Source organism: Megascapheus bottae, chromosome 2 (genome assembly GCF_031878675.1).
Source record: "Megascapheus bottae isolate mThoBot1 chromosome 2, mThoBot2.hap1, whole genome shotgun sequence".
Taxonomy (NCBI): Eukaryota; Metazoa; Chordata; class Mammalia; order Rodentia; family Geomyidae; genus Megascapheus; species Megascapheus bottae.
The window spans coordinates 94,948,221-94,969,505 of record NC_143510.1 but is presented as its reverse complement, the minus strand read 5'-3'; the positions used below and the strand labels follow the sequence as shown (position 1 = coordinate 94,969,505).

The window sequence follows — 21,285 nt, the reverse complement described above, 5'->3', positions numbered from 1 at the left end:
GAGCACTTCCATGGGACACAGTCATCAGGATAGCACTTCCATGGGACACAGTCATCAGGAGAGTACTTCCATGGGACACAGTCAGGAGAGCACTTCCATGGAACACAGCCAGGAGAGCACTTCCATGGGACACAGTCATCAGGAGAGTACTTCCATGGAACACAGTCATCAGGAGAGCACTTCCATGGGACACAGTCATCAGGAGAGTACTTCCATGGGACACAGTCATCAGGAGAGTACTTCCATGGGACACAGTCATCAGGAGAGCACTTCCATGGGACACAGTCATCAGGAGAGTACTTCCATGGGACACAGTCATCAGGAGAGCACTTCCATGGGACACAGTCATCAGGAGAGTACTTCCATGGAACACAGTCAGGAATCAGGAGAGCACTTCCATGGAACACAGTCAGGAGAGTACTTCCATGGGACACAGTCATCAGGAGAGCACTTCCATGGGACACAGTCATCAGGAGAGTACTTCCATGGGACATAGTCATCAGGAGAGTACTTCCATGGGACACAGCCAGGACAGTACTTGCATGGGACATAGTCAGGAGAGCACTTCCACTGGACACAGTCAGGAGAGTACTTCCATGGGACACAGTCAGGAGAGCACTTCCATGGGACATAGTCATCAGGAGAGTACTTCCATGGGACACAGTCATCAGGAGAGCACTTCCATGGGACACAGTCATCAGGAGAGTACTTCCATGGAACACAGTCAGGAGAGCACTTCCATGGGACACAGTCATCAGGAGAGTACGTCCATGGAACACAGTCATCAGGAGAGCACTTCCATGGGACATAGTCATCAGGAGAGTACTTCCATGGGACATAGTCATTAGGAGAGTACTTCCATGGGACACAGTCATCAGGAGAGCACTTCCATGGGACATAGTCATTAGGAGAGTACTTCCATGGGACACAGTCATCAGGAGAGCACTTCCATGGGACACAGTCATCAGGAGAGCACTTCCATGGGACACAGTCATCAGGAGAGCACTTCCATGGGACACAGTCATCAGGAGAGCACTTCCATGGGACACAGTCATCAGGAGAGTACTTCCATGGGACACAGTCATCAGGAGAGTACTTCCATGGGACACAGTCAGGAGAGCACTTCCATGGGACACAGTCATCAGGAGAGCACTTCCATGGGACACAGTCATCAGGAGAGTACTTCCATGGGACACAGTCATCAGGAGAGTACTTCCATGGGACACAGTCATCAGGGGAGTTCTTCCATGGGACATAGTCATCAGGAGAGCACTTCCATGGGACATAGTCATCAGGAGAGTACTTCCATGGGACACAGTCAGGAGAGCACTTCCATGGGACACAGTCATCAGGAGAGCACTTCCATGGGACACAGTCATCAGGAGAGCACTTCCATGGAACACAGTCAGGAGAGTACTTCCATGGGACATAGTCATCAGGAGAGCACTTCCATGGGACACAGCCAGGAGAGCACTTCCATGGAACACAGTCATCAGGAGAGCACTTCCATGGAACACAGTCATCAGGAGAGTACTTCCATGGAACACAGTCATCAGGAGAGCACTTCCATGGAACACAGTCATCAGGAGAGTACTTCCATGGAACACAGTCAGGAGAGCACTTCCATGGGACACAGCCAGGAGAGCACTTCCATGGAACACAGTCAGGAGAGTACTTCCATGTAGCACTCAGTGTGGTCTCTCCAGCTTTGTGTATGTGGGTCTCAGCCAAGTGCTGTGGGGGGCACAGTGTGACCTCATCCCACAGGTGTTCCTGGCAGCACTTAGGTGACAGGAGAGACCTGCCACAGCATATGACCTCAGAGTTGGGTGAGCATGGCGCCAGCAAAGGACCTACGAGGCAGCAGGGCACGATGCCCCGTCCAGGCACAGCATGGAAACTCACATGGGTATGAAATGGTTCTATCGAAAAACCTCACTGGAGGCCATTAGCTGGTGGAAGTCTGTTGCCACTCTTGACACTCCTGTCTCTGTAAGAGTGAGAGTTCATTAAAACCCGAAACTCTTCTACAAAGCAGTGTGTACTCAATACTCAGCAACAGTAAGAAAGCTGGTAGCTACTAGTTGTTAACACCAGGGCTGAAGAAATTAGAAATCTAGAGGCTTCCCATTTGCCTGCCAAGCTGCGGCTACCTGCCAAGCAGCAATCAGCTGAGCTCCACTCTACCCATCCTCACTCAAAACCTGAAATGTTCTTTCTGAAAGTCCCAGCAGCCTTCCTCAAGCAGCCCTCAGAGGCCGGCAGGGGCGAGGAGGGGGGTGCCCTGCTCAGAGCACTTTCTGTCTTCATTTGTTCATCTTATCAAACATCCTCCACACACCTCTGCAGCAGAGCAGCACACAGTGTGCAGACACACGAGGGAGCAGAAGCACACTGCATACTAAAGCAAGAAATACTCTGAATTGACAATGTCGCGGTGCTCATGATTATTGACTGAAAATCTGATTTCAAAACTCTGAAAACATCGCAACTGTACCACATATCAATAGCAGCACCCTGCAGCATATACAGCATCAACAGAGATAATTTCTGAGAGAAATTACATTTGGAAGACCCCTGGGTCTGATGTCCCTTAAATGTCAACAACAGGACAGGTACAGAAAGAAGACCTATTTGCAGCTTGGGATTCGCAACATGATTCAAGGGGCACACTCCCCCTGCATGAATGATGACACCCAATAAGTGACACCTAAACAAACCTCGTAGACAATCTAGCATGTGGATTTCAAGGTAAACACTAAAGTGCACACTGAATGGGCAAGACAGCCAATGACAGAGAGAACCACCTCAAACAGATGATTCCACATTCACCTAATTTAATTAATGTTCATTTTGTGCATACAACTTTTATGTTCCACAGAGGAAACAGAAGTTTCTTAAGTTCAAAAGAACTGAAAAGAAACGATACTTCCACACAAAACATTGCAGTGTCACTGTGACAAGTAACCAGCACAGCTGATACGATTATGTGTCAAAGACACAAGTGAAGAATCAGTAAGTGGTTAAAGCCATTTTCCAAATGAAAGGGAAACTTGGCTTCCATTTCCTGCAGTCATGGCCATTAGATGCCACAGACTTAATCCTGTGATGCATTAAAAACTATATCCAGCATGACCAATTCGGATTTATCTTAGGAATGCATGGGTGGCTCTATACTAGGAAATTTATCACACTAGCAGATTAAATAAACATCTTACCACACATGATCATAGGAGAAAAGGGGGCTGATACACCTCAAGAACATTTTACGACTGTGAGCAGAGTACCTCTGTCAGCATGGCAAACAATAACCATCCTAAGTCAATAGTGCAAGATGGAATAGTTCCCTTGAGGATCACAAAAGAGATCCAAATGTCTACTTCCCCGCCCCACCCCAACACATTCAACATTGTGGGGAAGCTTTAGCCATGAAAATTAAAACAAAACTCCACATAGGAGGATACTCTCAGGGGAGGAACACAAAGGCCCAATGTCTCTGTGCCGCTGACCATATAAAATAATGTTTATCAAAAGGAACTCCAGGACATGGAAACAAGAGGGTTTTTTCCTTTTGTTTTTGCCTTGTTTGTTTATCCATCTTGGGGGAAGGTTAGTAGGAGACAAAGAAATGGAGGGACAAAGGGTAAACAAAGGCAACAGTGGAACTCAGTACCATTGTGTGGCTACAAAAACAAAATATTAATTCTCTCTAAACCAATGGATTCAGGCTAACTGATGAGATGTCATGTAAACTCACAGGGTAACTTAAAAGCAAAGGTTAGGACTAGTCCAGAAACAAGAGCCAGGTGTGAGTGGCCTAATCTCATCAAAGCCAAGAATACAATAATAAAAACTAGACAAAGCTGGGCAGGAGAGGCTGACAGGGCTCTAGCACACAGAACACCCTGGGGGGAGGGGCCAGCATGGCTGATGGAGCCAGAGCTACAAATGGCTGTCCCACAGGAGCTGTTAAAGAAACCAGACTGCTGCAAAAGTCGGCTCTGCATTCATCATGTCCTGAGTGTAAAAGGGAAAATGAAAACTCCTCCGAGACATATAGGAAGACTTCTTTGAATAGCAAAGTTGGAAGGGATGTCTTAGAACACAGCCTCACGATGAGGGAAAGGATTGCTGGGCTGGCTGTTCAATTAAAAACCTCAGTTCATGTGGGACTAAAGAAGCTATCCAGTAAACCAAGAAAATGTCTACACACACACACATCCCACGTGTGTACATACGTGTGTAGAAATGTGTATGTATACATAAAGTATACACATACTAATGTACAGACATCACTGATATTCGTAACACAAGTATCCAGCATATATTAGGAATCCCTGGAAAGACAAATGGCTAAGAAAAACCACTGGACTTCAGCAGCACTTATGAGAATGAACCTTGTCACATATGACTCGCTCACAGAAGAGTATACTCTTAGGAGAGAAACACAAAGGCACAATGCCCGCAAGTCTCTTCATATTTACATTAAATAGCATACATACTGAAACAAATTCCAAGAGAAACAGGAGACCTCTTTTTCCTTTTCTCTTTCCTTTTTCTTTAGTTCTTTACCTTCGAGTACACGTCTTCAGAAGGGTTGGGAGAAGAGCAAAGAACTTGAGGGGAAAAAAATGGGTGAGAAAGCGCAGCAGTGGAGTTCACTGGACACTGATGGAAATGGATATACACCTCGGAGATGGGAGGGAGGACTGGGAGAGAATGAGAGAACAGAAAACACTGCACGAAAGGAAACGTCATTGTAATCCCTCTCTACATCACCTCCAAAATAACAGGGAAGTAAAGTAATAATGTAAAAAGTCACCTATGTAAATATGTGTTGTAATAATCCAAACACAGGTGAATATAAAACACAGAGCCTGGCATCACACAACACAACACAAGCACCTATGCCAAACGACCCTCAGCCCCATTCCAGGGGACACTGGAGCACTCAAAGCAATGCAGTAAACAGCGGTAAGGTGAAAGCAGCCCAGACATTCAGGCTGGAACAATATGTGAAGAGCCTACACAGAGAAGTCTCCAGCAATGGAGACAGTCAACTACAATGCCACCAGTCAGGAGCCAGGGCTATATAAAGAGCATTCCCACAGGAACATAGCACAATTCCACTGATACTGAAGACCATAAACCCACACACACGTGAACCCCTTCTAAAACCACACAGAAGGGCCAGGGACTAACCACTGCCAGACACCACTACATTGGGCTCTGCATCACGCTGAGCTGAAGAGGCCACATACATCCACAATGTGGTTCTGCTTCCATGGAAGTCCTGCAAGCAGTGACACACCAGAGGCAGAAGGCAGACGCCTGGTTCCCAGGGGCCACGGGTACAGAAAGAAGGCCGACTGCCAAGGACAGAAAGGGTCGGCTCAGAGTGGGGGGCACAGTATGGCTTCACAGCATGTCTAACTGTAAACTTGCAATAGGCAAGTTGTGCTGCACTGAAAGGAGTGGTGGAAGAGGGCAACAAGGAAAAAGAAGAGGAGGAGGAGGAGGAGGAGGAGGAGGAGGAGGAGGAGGAGGAGGAGGAGGAGGAGGAGGAGGAGGAAATAATGACCACAACTGACGGCCATTGCCTATGAAGTGAATAAACAAACGTATGCCTGGATTGCAGGAGGGGCTGCTTAGGGGACTCCTGGCACACGCCCGAACCTGAGCGGAGCACAGTACAGACCAAAGCAGAAGATCGCTCTCCTGACTCCCAGATGGCTAAGCAACACGATGCTGCTACAAAGGCCTGCAGTATTGTGAGCAACTCACACAACTCTGAAGAGAGTCGTGTGCCTTTTCTCTTGGTATCATTAGAATTCCAGACTAGTGAAAGGCAAATGTGACCAAAAGCATTAAGCAGCCTACTTTGACCCTGAGGTTAAAGCCAAGCACAGAGGAACTACCAACTGTCTGACAAAGAACTAGCACTGGAAACAGTAATAGACTAGGGTTTCGTGACGCCGCTGTAGTTATAGATTCGCTGTCGCCTGTGGACAGCTCTGGGCTGAGCCTCTGCAGTGCCAGCAATCTTCATTTGATTTTGCTTACTGGCCAACACGACCCACATTTCCACACCTGTCAGAAGGCCTCGCTCATCATGTAGTTCCCTCACACACGGGCCATGCCCACGTTGCTGCGGACCTTCCTTGACCAGTCTGGGTGAGTCTGGCCTCCTCCCAAGGCCCACCTGTCTGGCCGACTACCGAGGCCTGCTCAGCTCCACAGCCTGGCTGGCTGGCCCATGCCCAGGGAGACCCCACAGCCACCAGGACAAGGCCCTCACCACCCTGAAGCCCCAGATGGCACTGGCGGGTGATAATTCTGCATCCACACACTAAGACCACGAGGTCGGCTCTCCCAGGCACACGCGGTAAAGCTCCAGCCTGAGAAAGCCCAAGGACAGTGCTCATGGCAAATGGTGGGACACACAACGCAGGGCAGTAAACCAAAGGTCTGCGTTCCACTCTAAAAAAGTTAAGTAAAAAGGAGGCCATAATGCACTCTCTCGTTTCCTGATAGAATAAGCACACCACTGAAAAAGGTCCTCAACACAGAAGTACCTTAAAATGACTACTTCCATAGAAAGTCATTTTCTCCTTTTGTGTTCTACAGTCTAGGAGTAGTTTCACTTTAACAATGCAACATTTTTTTGGATAGACTTACTACACCACTAAGAGTGTACAAGTGCATTTACTCAGGGAAATCAAGATGGAAAACAAACTATTAGAAACAATAAGAAAATTCCATTTTAAAGAAATACTGCTAACTTTAGCAACAAAAAATCTACAAGATCTCTTACAGAGAAAATTATAAAATGCCTTTGAAATGCATTAAAGACCAGTCTAAAAGAGAGAAGGCTAGTATAGTTTTAAAAATGAACATGGAAGAGGGGGTGATGCCCCTCTCAATCATCCAGACATTATAAAGCTAGTTAATGGCTTACTACAAGGTGATGGAATGGGAAACTTGGAAGAGACAGGGCTATAAAACAGAAGTGACACTACAAAAACAGAGACAAGCAAGGGTCCATACATGGTGCTGGTGCTGAGGCTAATGGCCCTAAAGGCACAGCTATTAAACACAGTGGTGAGAAAAGCAAAACGCTCAGATGACAATGTAGTAAAGTGCCTATAGGGTATATGTGCCTAAAAAAGTCATTTTTTTGTGGGAGTTCTGTTTTGTGTCTGCTTGTTGGTTGGTTTTCTGGGGTTTGAACTCTGGACCATTCTCTTACTCAGCAGGTATTCTACCAAAGAACCATGGTCCTACAGCCCTTTTAGCTTTAACTAGTTTTCAGATGAGGTCTTACTTTTTTTTATCCAAGTTGGTCTGGCTGCAAGCCTATTTAGGTGTGAAATATACACCCAGGTTTTAAAAAAATAAAATATTGGGCCGAGAGGTTGGCCTAGTGATAGAGTGCTTGGCTAGCATGCACAAAGACCCAGGTTCAATTCCTCAGTAGCACATACATAGAAAAAACCAGAAGTGGTGCTATAGCTCAAGTGGTAAAACTCCAGCCTTGAGAAAGCCCAAGGGCAGTGCGCAGGCCTTGAGTTCAAGCCCCAGGACTAGCAAAAAAATAAATAAAAATAAAAATAAAAAATTTCTGGGACTGGAATTGTGACCTAGTAGTAGAGTGCTTGCCTGCCATGCACAAAGCCCTAGGTTCAATTCCTTGGTACATATACAGAAAAGGCCAGAATTGATGATGTGGCTCAAGTGGTAGAGCACTAGCCTTGAGAAAACCCAAGGATAGTACCCAGGCCCTGAGTTCAAGCCCCAGGATTGGCAATAAACAAACAAACAAACAAATAAGATTTCTAACTGCAAAAGAACAGTGAATTCAATTCCAACTAAACAGGGAACCTCTCAGCTACAGCAACAACCCATGAGAAAGTGAGATGCAAGCAACAGAAGGGAAGAATTTGAGTCTGGACTGCATAAAGATCAACAATCAGACTGAAAAATGAGCATAACACAGGAACAAGTCTTTTCCAGGAGTAGAAACAGAAAATGCCACACATAAATGAAGGGATGCTCAACCCCATTAGCAACCAGAAAAATGAAAACTACAAGCAGGACAAACAACCACCTGAAAACCAACTGTGAAAGGCCTGGCAATATTAGCCACTGGTGAGCAAGGTTCCCTGAGCTCCGATACTTGCAGGTTGTCTCCTCGGCAGCACCCCCACTCCTCTGAAGAAAGCGGGTCAGCATTTTTGTGAGCGTTTAACAGGGACTGGCTCAGCAATGACAGAAGGAGCCATGTGAAATGCTGTGGAGAAATTCTGGCCTGGGGTCAACTACAGAGATGAGCATACTGGACGGGGCAACACAGTTTCTGAGAGCAGCACAACAGGAACAGCCAAGATGCCCCTCCCCAGAAACTCAATGATGACAGACTGTTTATATAACTAGATACATTTAAGACATCACATAGAAGGATCAAGCTTCGGGGGCAGGTGGCACAAAGAATGATACAGCACCAAGGGACATAGCATCAATACATACGTGATTTTCTTAATATTGAAATTACAAAGGGCTGGAACCGTAAAATGCAAGAAAACTGGAGTCGGGTCAAATGGTTCAATGTTTGCCTACCAAGTACAAGGTCCTGAGTTCAAACCCAAATACAAACCTAAAAACAGTGAAAAAAAGAAGGCTGGTTCTAGCTCCTGGAAGTCAGGGTCTAAGAAGGTTCTAGATCCTAATCTGGGGGCGGGTCATGAGTACACGCTACAGATATGCACACAGCCTGTGTGTATCAGCACGGCCCGAGAGGATGCCTGACAAACACTGAGCAATTCCTATCCCGAGGCCCAAACTCCCCAGAACTGCTTCTGGATGAAGCCCACTGTCCACACGCCAGCGAGCAAGGCCCTCCGCGCGGGCGGGCGGGTCCGGCCTGGCCTCTTACCTCCGTCACCTTGGGTTGCAGTATCAAGGTTTCAGGGCTCATCCGAGGGATGTCTATGTGGATCTGGAAAGGAAGCAGAGGAAGACGTATTTACTGTGACACTGAAAGATCAGCATTTGGTGGCAGTCGCGCTACCTTTACCTTACGACCTGCTGAGGACACGAATGCTGCAAGGTCTCCCCAGCGGAGGCCTAACAGTATTCCACCTGAGGGACGCTCTCCTGACATCTCCCAACCAGGCAGTGCCAGTGCAGGTTTAGGAACGGAGCAGGCCCTCCACTATTTAGTAACGTAATCCATGGCAATTAGTAAACATTGATTTTCGGCCTCTGACATAGACAGCAATTCAAGGTCGTCAATAGTGTGCAGGGCTTCACTGTGGCGGAGCCTTCTTAGAATACAGGACACATTTTCCTCTACTTCACAAGGCCTTTGGAGAAGCTAGGACACTTCCAAAGGCAGTGTCTGAATGCCTCTGCTAGAGTCCACTGATTCCTGCCTGGCTGCCATCTGGTATCCACACAATCCTTAACTGGGATCCTTAACCGACATCCTGACCTGGCACAGGAGGCAGTCGAGGGTCTAAGAAGCAAACAGACAAGACCCTCACAGCAACTCTGCCTTGCCAGCCAGCTTCCATACCCCACAAGAACAGCCCGTTCGGCCTCCCAGGATGTCAATCCAGGTGCTCCATGCAGACAGGCTGCGGGAAGATGAGGAACCTGAACTCATCCTGGCCCCTGCCCACAGAGAATCCAACACCCTGGAGCTTGGGGTGATCACGCCATTCTGCGGCCTGTGAGGCTGTGGCCTTGGGTAACTAACCCCTGGGGCTTGGGCTCAGCCTCCTCACCTCCCAAAGGCCTGCTTGGCATCCTTCAATGACTTGGGCAGGCACACCATGGACTCCCATCAGATCAGACTCGCCTCTCTAGGTCAAGAACCAGCAGGGCCTACCTCATGCAAGGGCAGGATGGCACAAAAATGCCACCCCACACCTTGTCATCATCACTAAAGGACAGAATCTCAGACTGTCCCACCAGGCACATCACAAGTCTACAGAAACACACAGAATGACCATCTCAGTGCGGCCTTGACAGCTACCCTAAGCCAAAGAGTAAACAGGCAACAATCAAGTGAAGAAAATCAAGACTTGGGGACAGGCAGACAACACCACCCCCCTCCCTGTCTGAAACAGCAAAGTCAAGAAAGGCCTAGAAGTTCTGGGAAGCAAACCAAGAGCTAGTCACCTTATGTCACATGTTCTAACTTTAACGGGGAAATTTTGGCGCATTCAAAACAACACAAGATCTGAGAAAGATGCCTACAACCTATCTGTCTGTAGTGAACTTTCCCTTCATGGTTCATGAGAGAAGACAGCCTTCAAGGACCTGCTGATACATCCTTTATAAGACTCTTTTGTGGGAAAGGTACATCAAAAACATACTCCAAACAATACTAATTTATCCATTTCCTAAAATCAATGAAGTGGAAAAGAAACCCAGCAAGCTAAAATTACCCTGCCCAAATGCAAACACTGCCTGTGTCCACTCAGCTCTCCAGAGAAACAGGTGGCAGCGCGTGCAGGCAGGGTGGGGCTGCCTCAGAAGGAGCTGGAAGAGGACTCCTGCCCAATGTCCGTGGCCTTTTCTGCAGCAAGTCAGTGCCTCTGGGCCCTCAGTAGCTTCATGTGTGTGAGGAAGACACCTGCCAAGGCTTTACCCGAGGTCTGAGTAAGAGGAAACCACTTTTTTCTACAGATCTAGAACACAATGACACGATCTAGCTCCTCCACCTGGAATCAGAACCTGCAAAGAACTCCCAATGCCAGCGGGGCCCAGGAAAGGAAGGGAACCTGGAGACCCGAGCCAATTAAGAACCGTCATTGTGAAGGCGCCTGCGCTCCCGCGTGGGGTTGCACAGTCAGAGCTGTTCCAATAGCAAGTGTAGACGTGCTGTGAAGAGTGAAGAAGCCACTTTTTATTCACCCATTAGCACCACCATCTGTTAATTGTTCAAGAAAATGTCATGCTTATCTTTTATTGAACTAAACAGCAAATGACAAACTGACTACACCTTTGGCAACAGACAGAAGCTGCCCATCTCCCAGAGTTGAGCTGCTCAGCCTTTTGTCCACCTATCTCCTACTCCCTCCAGTCCATCCACCCGGACAGCAGAGGCCTGCCATGATACTGACTCCACGTCCCATCCCCCACTGAGGATCTTCTGGCAGCTTGCCGAGACACAAGACACCCACCACCCCTGGAAACAGACTGCAGGACACTGCTAACCAGACCTCGGCACCTCCTCTGTAACCTCAACTGAAAGCACTCTTTTTACTTCCCTGGAAGGAACTGGATCAAGCAAGATGTTACCAAAGGAGGAAATTTCCTATCATTTGTCTCCTAATGCATTCATTTATTAGAAAATTAATGTCTGTGAGCAAATCGGGGACATGTCCAGTGAAATGCTTCCTCATACCGACTATCACCAAAGAATCAAGTAAGAGAAGAGAGGAGGACGCCTACCTGTCTGTATGTGTCCTGGTGAGCTTCGTCATTCCTGGAGTCATAGTAGTGCTCAATGAAAGCAAAATACTCCTTTTGTTTTCTCTTGAGAGTGGCTGGTCTTCGGTCTACATTGGCAGGAAGGTAACCCTGGGTGAGAAAAAGGACGAACACATACTTATGGTTACTGCTCCCTCGCCACTCTCCATCAGAAATACCAAGTTCAAGGCTCATGTCCCTCTGAAACATGTCAGACTCTTAGCATCAGACTGGGAAGCGGTGCTCTTTCCAAGTACAGCTAGATGTGTGTGTGGTATGTGTAGTGTCACATACCACGCATGCACTAACGTGTGTGTGTACATAACTCTGTCACTCGGGCAAACCTGCAACTACTCTCCAAAGACAAGTGGGGTTTGCTCAGCTGCACTGTAGTATATTAAGTGGGCTGAGATCAGAAAGGGCCAGGCAGCCCTGGTAGAAACAGGAGCTCGGACTCCAGGGCCAGACTGCGTGGTGTCTTCTATAGTGCCTACTTTCTTCAACTGCTTTTCCGTTAATATTACCAACATGTCATTTACAAAATAAAACTTGCCCACTTTTTGAAGGGCGTTACATGGTCTCGACGACAGTGTCCGACCCCACGACTGCAGCTTCTGCAGAAATCCACAGTGGTGCCATGGCCCTTCCCTGGAGGTCCATCCCTGCCCTGGGAGCCACCTCCTCACTAGGGATGACAGGCTCTGTCCTGTGACCCCCAGACGCAGAGTCACTCGGGACTCTCACAGGCACTGGCACACATCAGCACCTATTCTCTTCTCCTTGCCGAGTGGTATTCCACTGTGCGAGTGCTCCAGCCGGTGCTCCCTGGCGAGCAGCTGGGCTGCTACTATGAATAAGTTCACCACGGCGACACCGGCTCAGGATCTGGGGAACACGTGCCTTAGCTTCTCACCTGGGAGCAGAATTTCTGGATCACAATGGAAGCGGAGCTGCGAGGGTTCTCAAAGAGTCTTCCCACTGACAGCCCTGTGTTTTCCACGCCAGCCATTCCCAGGCCAGGGGTCCACGTCCCCTTCCTGGTGACCAGCCGTGCTGGACACCTCCACGTAGCCAGAGTTTCTCTTCTCTCACCTGTCTTTCAATCCTGCTGCTCACCTTCCCGCCGAGTTTTACACTCCCTTCTAAGTTCTGACAATACGTGATGTGTGTATTGTTGTTACAGTCACACTCCTTTTTATTTTATGGACACACATTAGCTATACAAGGAAGTTTCATTTCATTAAGTCTATTTAAGCATACACCACTTGGTCAAAGTTCTCCCTGCAGCATTCTCCCTCCTTCCTCCTCCCTCTCCCCATTCCAGACGTGCCCTCTCCTTCCCCACTTACCTTACCCTACTCGCTAATGCCTACACCCCAGACAAAAAAAATGATTCCACTTTCTAATATTCCTTTTGGATAAGTACATGTTAATTGTTTAAAGAAGTTTCATCATGACATCTCATACTTGCATACACCATATTCTAGTTAGACGGATCTGGCACATGCACATACACAATCACATATGTGCTTACATGTTTATATCTTAGATATAACACCCATGTATGAGGGAAATCATGTCCTTTTTCCTTCTGAGGCTGGCATACTTTACTTAAATAATGGTTTCCAGGTCTACCTATTTCCCAGAAAATGATATCATTCCATTCTTCTTTATAACTGAGTAATATTCCACTGTATATCTATATCTGGTCTTCAGATGTAAGACATCTGGCTCTTTCCACACTGTGGCTGTGTGATTACTGCTGCAATAAACATGGGCATGCAGGTTCCTCTGCTGTATCCTGAGGACTCACTTTCCTAAAATTAAATGCCCAAGAGTAGTGTTACTGAACATCAGAGGGCAGTCCCATTTTTAGTTTTCTGAGGAACTTCTGGTTGCATTGTTTACAGTTGCATCAGTAATGTAACAAATCCCTTCTGCCCCACATCCTTGAAACATTTGTTGTTGTTTGTATTTTTGATGACTGGGGAGGATAGAATCGCTGTCATTTTGGTTTGCATTGCTTTCATGGCCAAGGATGTTGAGCATTTCTTCATGTATTTCTTGGCCATTGGTTTTTCTTCTCTTGAGAAATGTCTGATCCATTATTAATTGGGTTGTGAATCTTTGAGATTTTTTTCAAGCTCCCTATATATTCTGGTTATTAGACCCTTGTCAGATGTATAGCCAGGAAAGATCTTCCCATTTGGTTGGCTGTCTTTTCAGCTTGGTGACTATATATTTTTTGCTGTGCAGAAGCTTTTCAACTTGATACAGTCCCATTTGTCAAATTTCTCTCATATTTGCTGAGCAGCCACTGAAGTTCTATTCAAGTTATCATGGACGCTAGTAAGTTCCAGTGTTTTTCCTATTCTTTTCTATAGTAAGTTTCAAAGTTCCAGGTTTTACACAAAAGGATCTATGGCCCACTTTAAATTGATATTAATAAAATTGATTCTGTTTTAGCCTTTTGCATCTGGATGTACAGTTTTCCCAGCGAAATTTGTTGATGAGAATATCTTTTTCATATATATACATATATATATATATATTTTTTTTTTTTTACCCGTTTGTCACAAATGAGATGGCCATAGATGTGTGAGTTCTTCCTGGGTCTTCTAATCTGTTCCATTCATCTTTAGTCTGTTTTTCTGAGAGTACCAAGTTGTTTTTGTTATTATGTCTCTGTAGTATAGTTTGAGTTCTGAAACTGATACCTCCAGCATTTCTCTGTTTTTTGCTCAGGGCTGCTTTAGGTAGTCAGGGCCTTTTATGATTGTTTTCTCTATCTGAGAAGAATGTCCCTGGGATTTTAGTGGGTATTGCACTGAATTAATAGATCACCTTGGGTGATATTAATTCTGCCAATCCTTGAACACAGGACATATGTCCACTTTCTGATGTCTTTGTGAAGCTTTCGCCTCCTTGCTTAGGTTTATTCCTAGGTATATTGTTTAAGCTAGTGTGAGGGAAATTAATCCCCTAAGGTACTCTCATCCTGTTCATTGCTGGTATATGGAAACACTATGGACATCTGTGTGCTGGTTTTATATCCTGCCCATTGCCAAAGGTGGAGTTTATAGGGTTGTTTAGATATACAATCATATTATCTAAAAATAAGAATAGTATAACTTCTCTATTTGCTTTGGCTTGCTTTTTCTTATCTCAAGCAGGACAAGTTTTAAATCCTGAAGAAGTACAACTGAGAACATTTTTCTTATACAGCCAGTGTTTCTTAAGTCTTGTCTATGGGAAGTTTTCTCTAAGAAGTTTTGAAACTGCCTGGCTACCTCTCTGTTCTTTTCATGTCATGTCCCTGGCTGCTGCCAGATAACCATGCTCCTGAGGGTGGGCTGTTCACTGGGAACTCGGCAGCACATGGCAGAAAGCATGTGAGAGCCAGCCTCATGCAACATGGGCCACATGGCGGCACATAGGCTTCCATCATGTGACGCGTTCACCTACAGCAGGTTCCCATCTTCAGAGCACATCTCATCTACCTGCCAAGGTCTACTCCACCTTCATTCAAACAGGGCCCTGAAGGTGCTCCACGAGCCTGTCTCCCTATTCTCAACCCATGGAGATCCCCTTTCCTTAGGACAGGTAGGGGCCAGGATAAACTGTACAGAGACACAGTCTCCTAGGCAAGGAGTTGGCAGGCCCAGTGTCAGAGAGAGGACCAAAGGCTTTTTTTGCTGCTCTTATGCATTGCAGTCAATATGCACAGTCTGGAGCTGTGGCAGGCACCCTACAGGATAACCATGAGCTACAGCCACCAAGAAAAGCTGACTGAAGACAGCAGAACTCAGAAATGCTAGGCCTTGGTGATGAAGCCAGGCTAGAACCCAGGCCCATCCTTCCATTTTGTGACTATACACACCTCTCCCCATTTGCTTAGGGCATTTCCATCAGCATCTGTTCTGTGGAATAGATCCCACACCCATGTACTTGTTTTAACACATTCAGACAACACCACTCAAACTTTTTAACAAATGCATCACTTAACAACAGAGCTGTTCTGAGAGTCCACCACTGGCTTCTTCATCATTGTGCAAACATCACAGCACATGCTTGCACAGACTGAGATGGCCATCATGTTGCTAAATGACACAACGTGATGAGACTGCCATCCACCAGGACCCAAACATCACTGTGTGCTACCTGCTCACAAAATGAACATCCATAAAGATCCGCCTAACACACTGAATGTGTGTGCAAGCAGCACCCAAGACAAATCCAGAACCCGCCTCATCTGTCCTCACGTGCCTCCAAGATTCCCCAGGCCCACCTCGGGAGCTCTGCCCCTGACCTGAGACCCCACACTACTCAGGTGCCAGCTGACCCCAGCCCATGGAAAACCTAGGTGCTGTGCACACCACGTCACCACAGACACAGAAAACAGTGTCTATGGCAGAACCCTCTGCTGGGCCCCAGAACACAGGGACTCTGGGGAGAAGCCAGAACTACAGACTTGTTCATCATGGAGGACATACACTCCACCATCCACTCCCCCTCTGCCTGTCTCCACACTACAGCCACAGTGATCCTGTGAACAGCAGCCCACGTCAATATTACCACCCCTAGAAAAGCTCCCCACAGCTTCTAATACTGCCCAGACTCAACACCTGGTTATCCAGGCTAGGACCTACCTAACCCCTTCCTGTCCCGCCCTCTTCTCTCACCACACTAGCCCACTTCTCTGGCTTTTCAGCTACTTAAATGTGCCTTCCACACCACTCTTTCCTGCCTGTCCCTCCTGCTGAGGCCCATTAGCTCTGGGTCTGGAGCTGTCCCTTTCTGTAAAGAAAGTCTGCATGTGCACGTGGATGTGAGCTCTCTACAGTGGCTATTACAGCAAGGGTAGTGCTGTCCAACCATGGCACACTGCCTTCCTCTCAGACTGGCCGGCCCCTCAGGAACAAGTCTTTGTGGCTGGTGGCAGCTTTCCACAGTCCACCTTCCTCCAAACACCAACTCTCTGCAAGGCCTAGTGGGACCACACAGGCAAACAGCATCTTGACTTCCCTCCTGGAGCCAGAGCACTAGCATTTTCCAGCCACCACTCAGGTAAACAGCACCTTGAGCTCCCTCAATGTGCCTTGCCCTTAGCATTTAGAACTTTACCTTTTGCCTCCTCCCACTAGAATATAAATCGCTCTCCTACCTCACAAGTATCTGCCAAGAGCTTGAAATACTATTTGTATTCAGGAAATACTCAATACATAATTGTTAAAGTGAATGAATAATGTCACCATGGTGAGACTCAAAAGGTCACAGTACCAGGGCCCAGGAGAGAGACACCTGACCTAAGGTGTAACAAACAAGCCTATGTAGCATTCCTTCCTGCTTTGGTTTGATTGGGTTTGGGTTTACTTTCCATAGTAGGGAAAGGGAGAGAAATGGAGTAAGGAGGGAATCAGGCCCAGGATGGGCAAAGGACAAACTAGGCTACAGGTGACTGGCATGGAGCAACAGACAGCAGCTAAGACCAGCAGCCTGTGTGCCGGGGTGCCTGGCCTCCAGGCTGGCCATCAGAAGTGGTGCGGGCACCGGAGCAGGAAAGAGACCAGTCTCCTTAGCAAGTATGAGCCAGCATCTCACAAACGTGCTCCCCAAATGTTAACTCCTTGAAACACAGGTTCTCAAAGACAAGCCAGTCATTATCTGAACCAGGGAAATAAAAACACCCCACAGGCTGCTGACTTCCCATTCCTAGACTAGGAAAACACATGCACACATAAGTAGAGGCCTTTCGATAATTAAGCAAGACTAAAAATTATGCAAATGATATATTCAAGTATGCAATGAATTTTAAATGACAGAACTACAGAAAACTTAATTGCTGTATTAGCATGCTATAAAAACACTAATCATGAATGTAAAACAATGCATGCATATACTTATATCTAAACTGTCCCCGTGACACACAGTCAGCCTGCTCCTGACCAACTGTGTTCCTGTGCAAACTTGTCTCAGCAGGGAGACAGAAGACAACAGGATCCCAGGCCTTCCATGATCATCTCTGATCACTGTACTCACTGGCACAAGAGTGCAATGTTTAATTAGTTTTCATCCAATGCTTCTGAAATAGTTACTAAAAGAAGAGTCTAAGCTACGGTTCTCCACTACCCTGATCTTTAAGAAGGTACTACAGCCTGGCACCAGTGGTTGATACCTGTAATCCTAGCTAGTCAGGAGGTTAATTCAAAGCCAACCCAAAGAAAGTACATAAGACGTATCTCCAATTAACCACCAAAAAGCCGGAGGTGAAGCTATAGCTCGAATGGTAGAGCACTAGCTTTGAGTGAAAAAGTTTAGGGACAGCAACCAGGCTGTGAGTTCAAGCCCCAGGACCAACACCAAAAAAAAAAAGGATAAAGGGAGGGGAGAAGAGGAGGTTGGTGGTACCTGAGTGCCTGTAATTTAAATCCTGCATTGCACTGCCTGCGATTCAACAGCCGACTCTAGACAGCATCTGTCTGCAACTTCATCCTGGTGCCACAGGCCCTCCGCAGGGCCCTGCGGCTTCCAGTGGCTCATGAGCAGCCTGGTCCTGTCCTGCAGGAAGTCTGACAGTCCTAGACCACCAGGGACCCCAGGTACCTCAGGGGCTTCAGCCGTATTTCCTGAGTTTTCAGATGACACTAACATGCAACCAGAATGAAAAGCCACAGCTCAAGAACATGCCGTGTCCTCACCCCCTGCACTCCTGTCTCTCCATGAACACCCTGGTCCACAGCATAACCAAGTTAGTGCACACATGACACCTGGTCCAACTCAACTTCTGATCTGCTTTGCGACCCAGGCAGTGTGCCACAGCTCCAGGAGAGCTGCTCAGCAAGCCAGGTCAAAGCTCTAGGATTCAGAGAATAATCGAGAAGCAGGCTTGACTGGGAAGACTCTTTCCCCATCCTCACAGCCTTGCATGTCACTGGGTTCTCTCCCAAAGTATCCTTCTGACCCCCACCCTTGCCAAGGGCCTGGCAAGACAATGCAAATCGGGGGATAACCAGCATGACTTCTCTGTCTCCAGGGTCCAACTGCAGAACACCTCACTCAGGCCAAGTACCAGGCAAGGAGAAGACGGAGGCTTCAGAGCCCACAACTCTCAGCTGAAAGAGGCCTGCAGACGCTGACCACCTGTCCCCTACCGACAACCATGCTGACAGCGCCCACAGCGCTGGACGCCCTCTGTGGAGCCACCAAGCAGCAGCGCTTCAGAGTGGCAGCGCTCCAGCAGCACAGGCTTTGTCCCCTCAAGACAGCCCACGCTCATCTCCTCTCTGGCTGTCCCAGACCCTACCAGCTCCTCCACCTCTGCAGCCCCTGGCCACTCAACTCCCTTCTAGACTCTTGTCAGGTATTCCTACTGCAACCCTAGCCACTGCTCCTGCCTTCCCCCACCCACACTATGCTGGCCCGTGAAGTGGCAGTCACTGGGCCCTGCTCCTGCAGGCCTTTCCTGCAGCTCCCTTTCCCAGAGGACACTGGCAGCCCTTATATTACGCCACATAAGCAGGCCACTACGCCACAGGGACAGCCTGACCTGGCCCTCTCCTGGGCTTACACTGCCCTGAGACTGCCCCTCCACTGAGTGGGACCCCCACCCCTGAAGCGGACTTTGCTTCTAAACCTGACAACCTGACACTTATCTTCTTGATAAAACCAGACCTAAGAGAAGTCCAAAAGCTATGGGTTCTATCATCCTTGTGCCAACAAGCCTCCCCTCCCCAGCCTCCCAGGACACCGCTATGCTCCCCGGCCTCCCGGTTCACCTCTCAGTGGTCTCCAAACTTCAGAGTCAAGTCTCCTCCCTGTGAAGCTACCCTTGGCACTGAGCTGCTCTACACCCCACGAGTGTATTGTTCCACACCGAACTATGCTTGCCGTGTGGCCAGTCTGCACCCCGACCTCCTCCTTGTGGAAACTGACTGTCCATTCGTCACTGTCTCCCAAGCAAAGTCCCCAAGAACAAGGACAGGTAAACTGATGGGTTGGAGGAGAGTGGATGTTCTCTGATCTGCTCTACCTGCACTCCTGTCTCACACCTCCCTCCCTCTCATTTCCACCTGTCTCCCTGCTCCTCTGTGCTACTCATCCCCACGGCCTATGAACATGGCAACCCGCTCAGAGCTCAACCTCGAGAGGCATCGCAGCTCTGACCTACAGAGACGCAGAACTAAGAAGCCAGTAGAGGGCTAGGAGTGTGGCCTAGTGGTAGAGTGCTTGCCTAGCCTGCACAAAATCCCGGGTTCGATTCCTCAGTATCACATACATAGAAAAAGCTGGAAATGGTACTGTGGCTCAAGTGGTAGAGCTAGCCTTGAGCTCTAGCCTTGAAAAAGCCCAAGAACAGTGCTCAGGCCCTGAGTTCAAGCCCAAGGACCGGCAAAAAGAAGAAGCAGCAGAAGCAGCAGAAGAAGAAGCAGCAGCAGCAGCAGCTAGCAGAAAACAAGCCATAGGAGGCTTTCCACTCACATCCTTCACCAGCCCCAAATTACTTTCAGGATAATTCCACAGAACCACCCACAAGCAACTTAAAACACATATAACCTATCATAAAGGATATTTAGAAAGCTGGACATAAAATTCACAGGATTAAAAATTACACAAGGCAAAAATATGAACAACCACAGCAGCTCTAAATTTAATTGCAAGAGAATATTTAATCAATAAATATTCACTCTTCAGAACAGCATCTGCATTTAGGATTACAATGTACTATGCTGCAAATTTATTAAGACTCATTAGAAAGAAAGAGTCTTTTAAACACTGAAAGTCAGGCCCAATTTAGAGTGGGCACTTCAGAGCTCCCTACTGACTCACCTCCAGAATAATGAAAAAAAGAAAGGAACACTGTCACCTACTCCAACATTTCCGTCAGGGCCACAATCACTTGTGCTGAGAGGGTTGGGGTACCATCTCCAGCCTCCCTCACAGACACACAAACTACTCCGTTTGCTCACAGCACTACTAATCCTTTATAAAAACACACTTCCATGGCTGGGAGTTTGGCCTAGTGGTAGAGTGCTTGCCTAGCATGCACGAAGACCTGGGTTTGATTCCTTGGTACCACATACATAGAAAAAAACAGAAGTGGTGCTGTGGCTCAAGGGGTAGAGCTCTAGCCTTTAGAGAAGAAAAAAAAAAACCCAAAGACAGTGCTCAGGCCCTGAGTTCAAGCCCCAGGACTAGCAATTAAAAATAAATAAATAAATAAATAAACAACTTCCCTGTTTCAACTTCTCAGGGCTGAATGATCTTCTAGCTGTGCTTCCTAAATGATATGTCTGATCATATTATAAAGTTTTCTTTTTTAATAGTAAAAATCATAGCAAAAGAATACAGTTGTCACAGTTACCGCTTATCCTCACTTTCTGCCAGCCTTGCCAACTCAACCTTGAAATTAAGCCAAGAACAGACAATGCCGTCTTGGCCACAGTAAAGCCCTGAGTCACTGTGTAACCAAAGCAGGCAAGTGTGAGGCTGTGCCGTGCAGGCCGAGAGGAGGGCCCCACACTAGCCAGCCTTGCAGCCGTACTGGGAGCGGGATCGCTGGGGCCACACGGGGCTGAGTGAGCACAGACTTACGGAGAGGAGCTTCCAGGTAATCGGACGAACTGGCTTAGGGATTCCAGACCAACTCAGCTTCCGTAGCTCCTCTGTTGACAAAAGAGGGGAGACAATGAAAACCAGAGTTTACCAAAGGTGAGCAAGCTTCCCCACTAGCAACACGGGGGAACGGGCCCCCTCACTGAACCGCAGTAAGACTCAATGGTACACGCTTCAGAGACCGTTGGTCCACAA

At 47.5% G+C, this 21,285-nt stretch overlaps 1 protein-coding gene across 2 annotated transcripts in view; it reads right to left on the bottom strand.

Annotated features, from left to right (window-relative positions):
* Tbc1d22a (TBC1 domain family member 22A) overlaps positions 1-21,285 on the bottom strand; it is a 266,527-nt gene that overhangs the window by 168,011 nt on the left and 77,231 nt on the right. For both annotated transcript variants that reach the window (XM_090328902.1, XM_090328903.1), the window contains exons 5-7: positions 21,070-21,140; positions 11,461-11,589; positions 8,933-8,995 (exon numbers count right to left, since the gene is read on the bottom strand). In XM_090328902.1, coding sequence (XP_090185028.1) covers positions 8,933-8,995; positions 11,461-11,589; positions 21,070-21,140 — 263 coding nt within the window. The remainder of the gene's footprint in view (positions 1-8,932; positions 8,996-11,460; positions 11,590-21,069; positions 21,141-21,285) is intronic.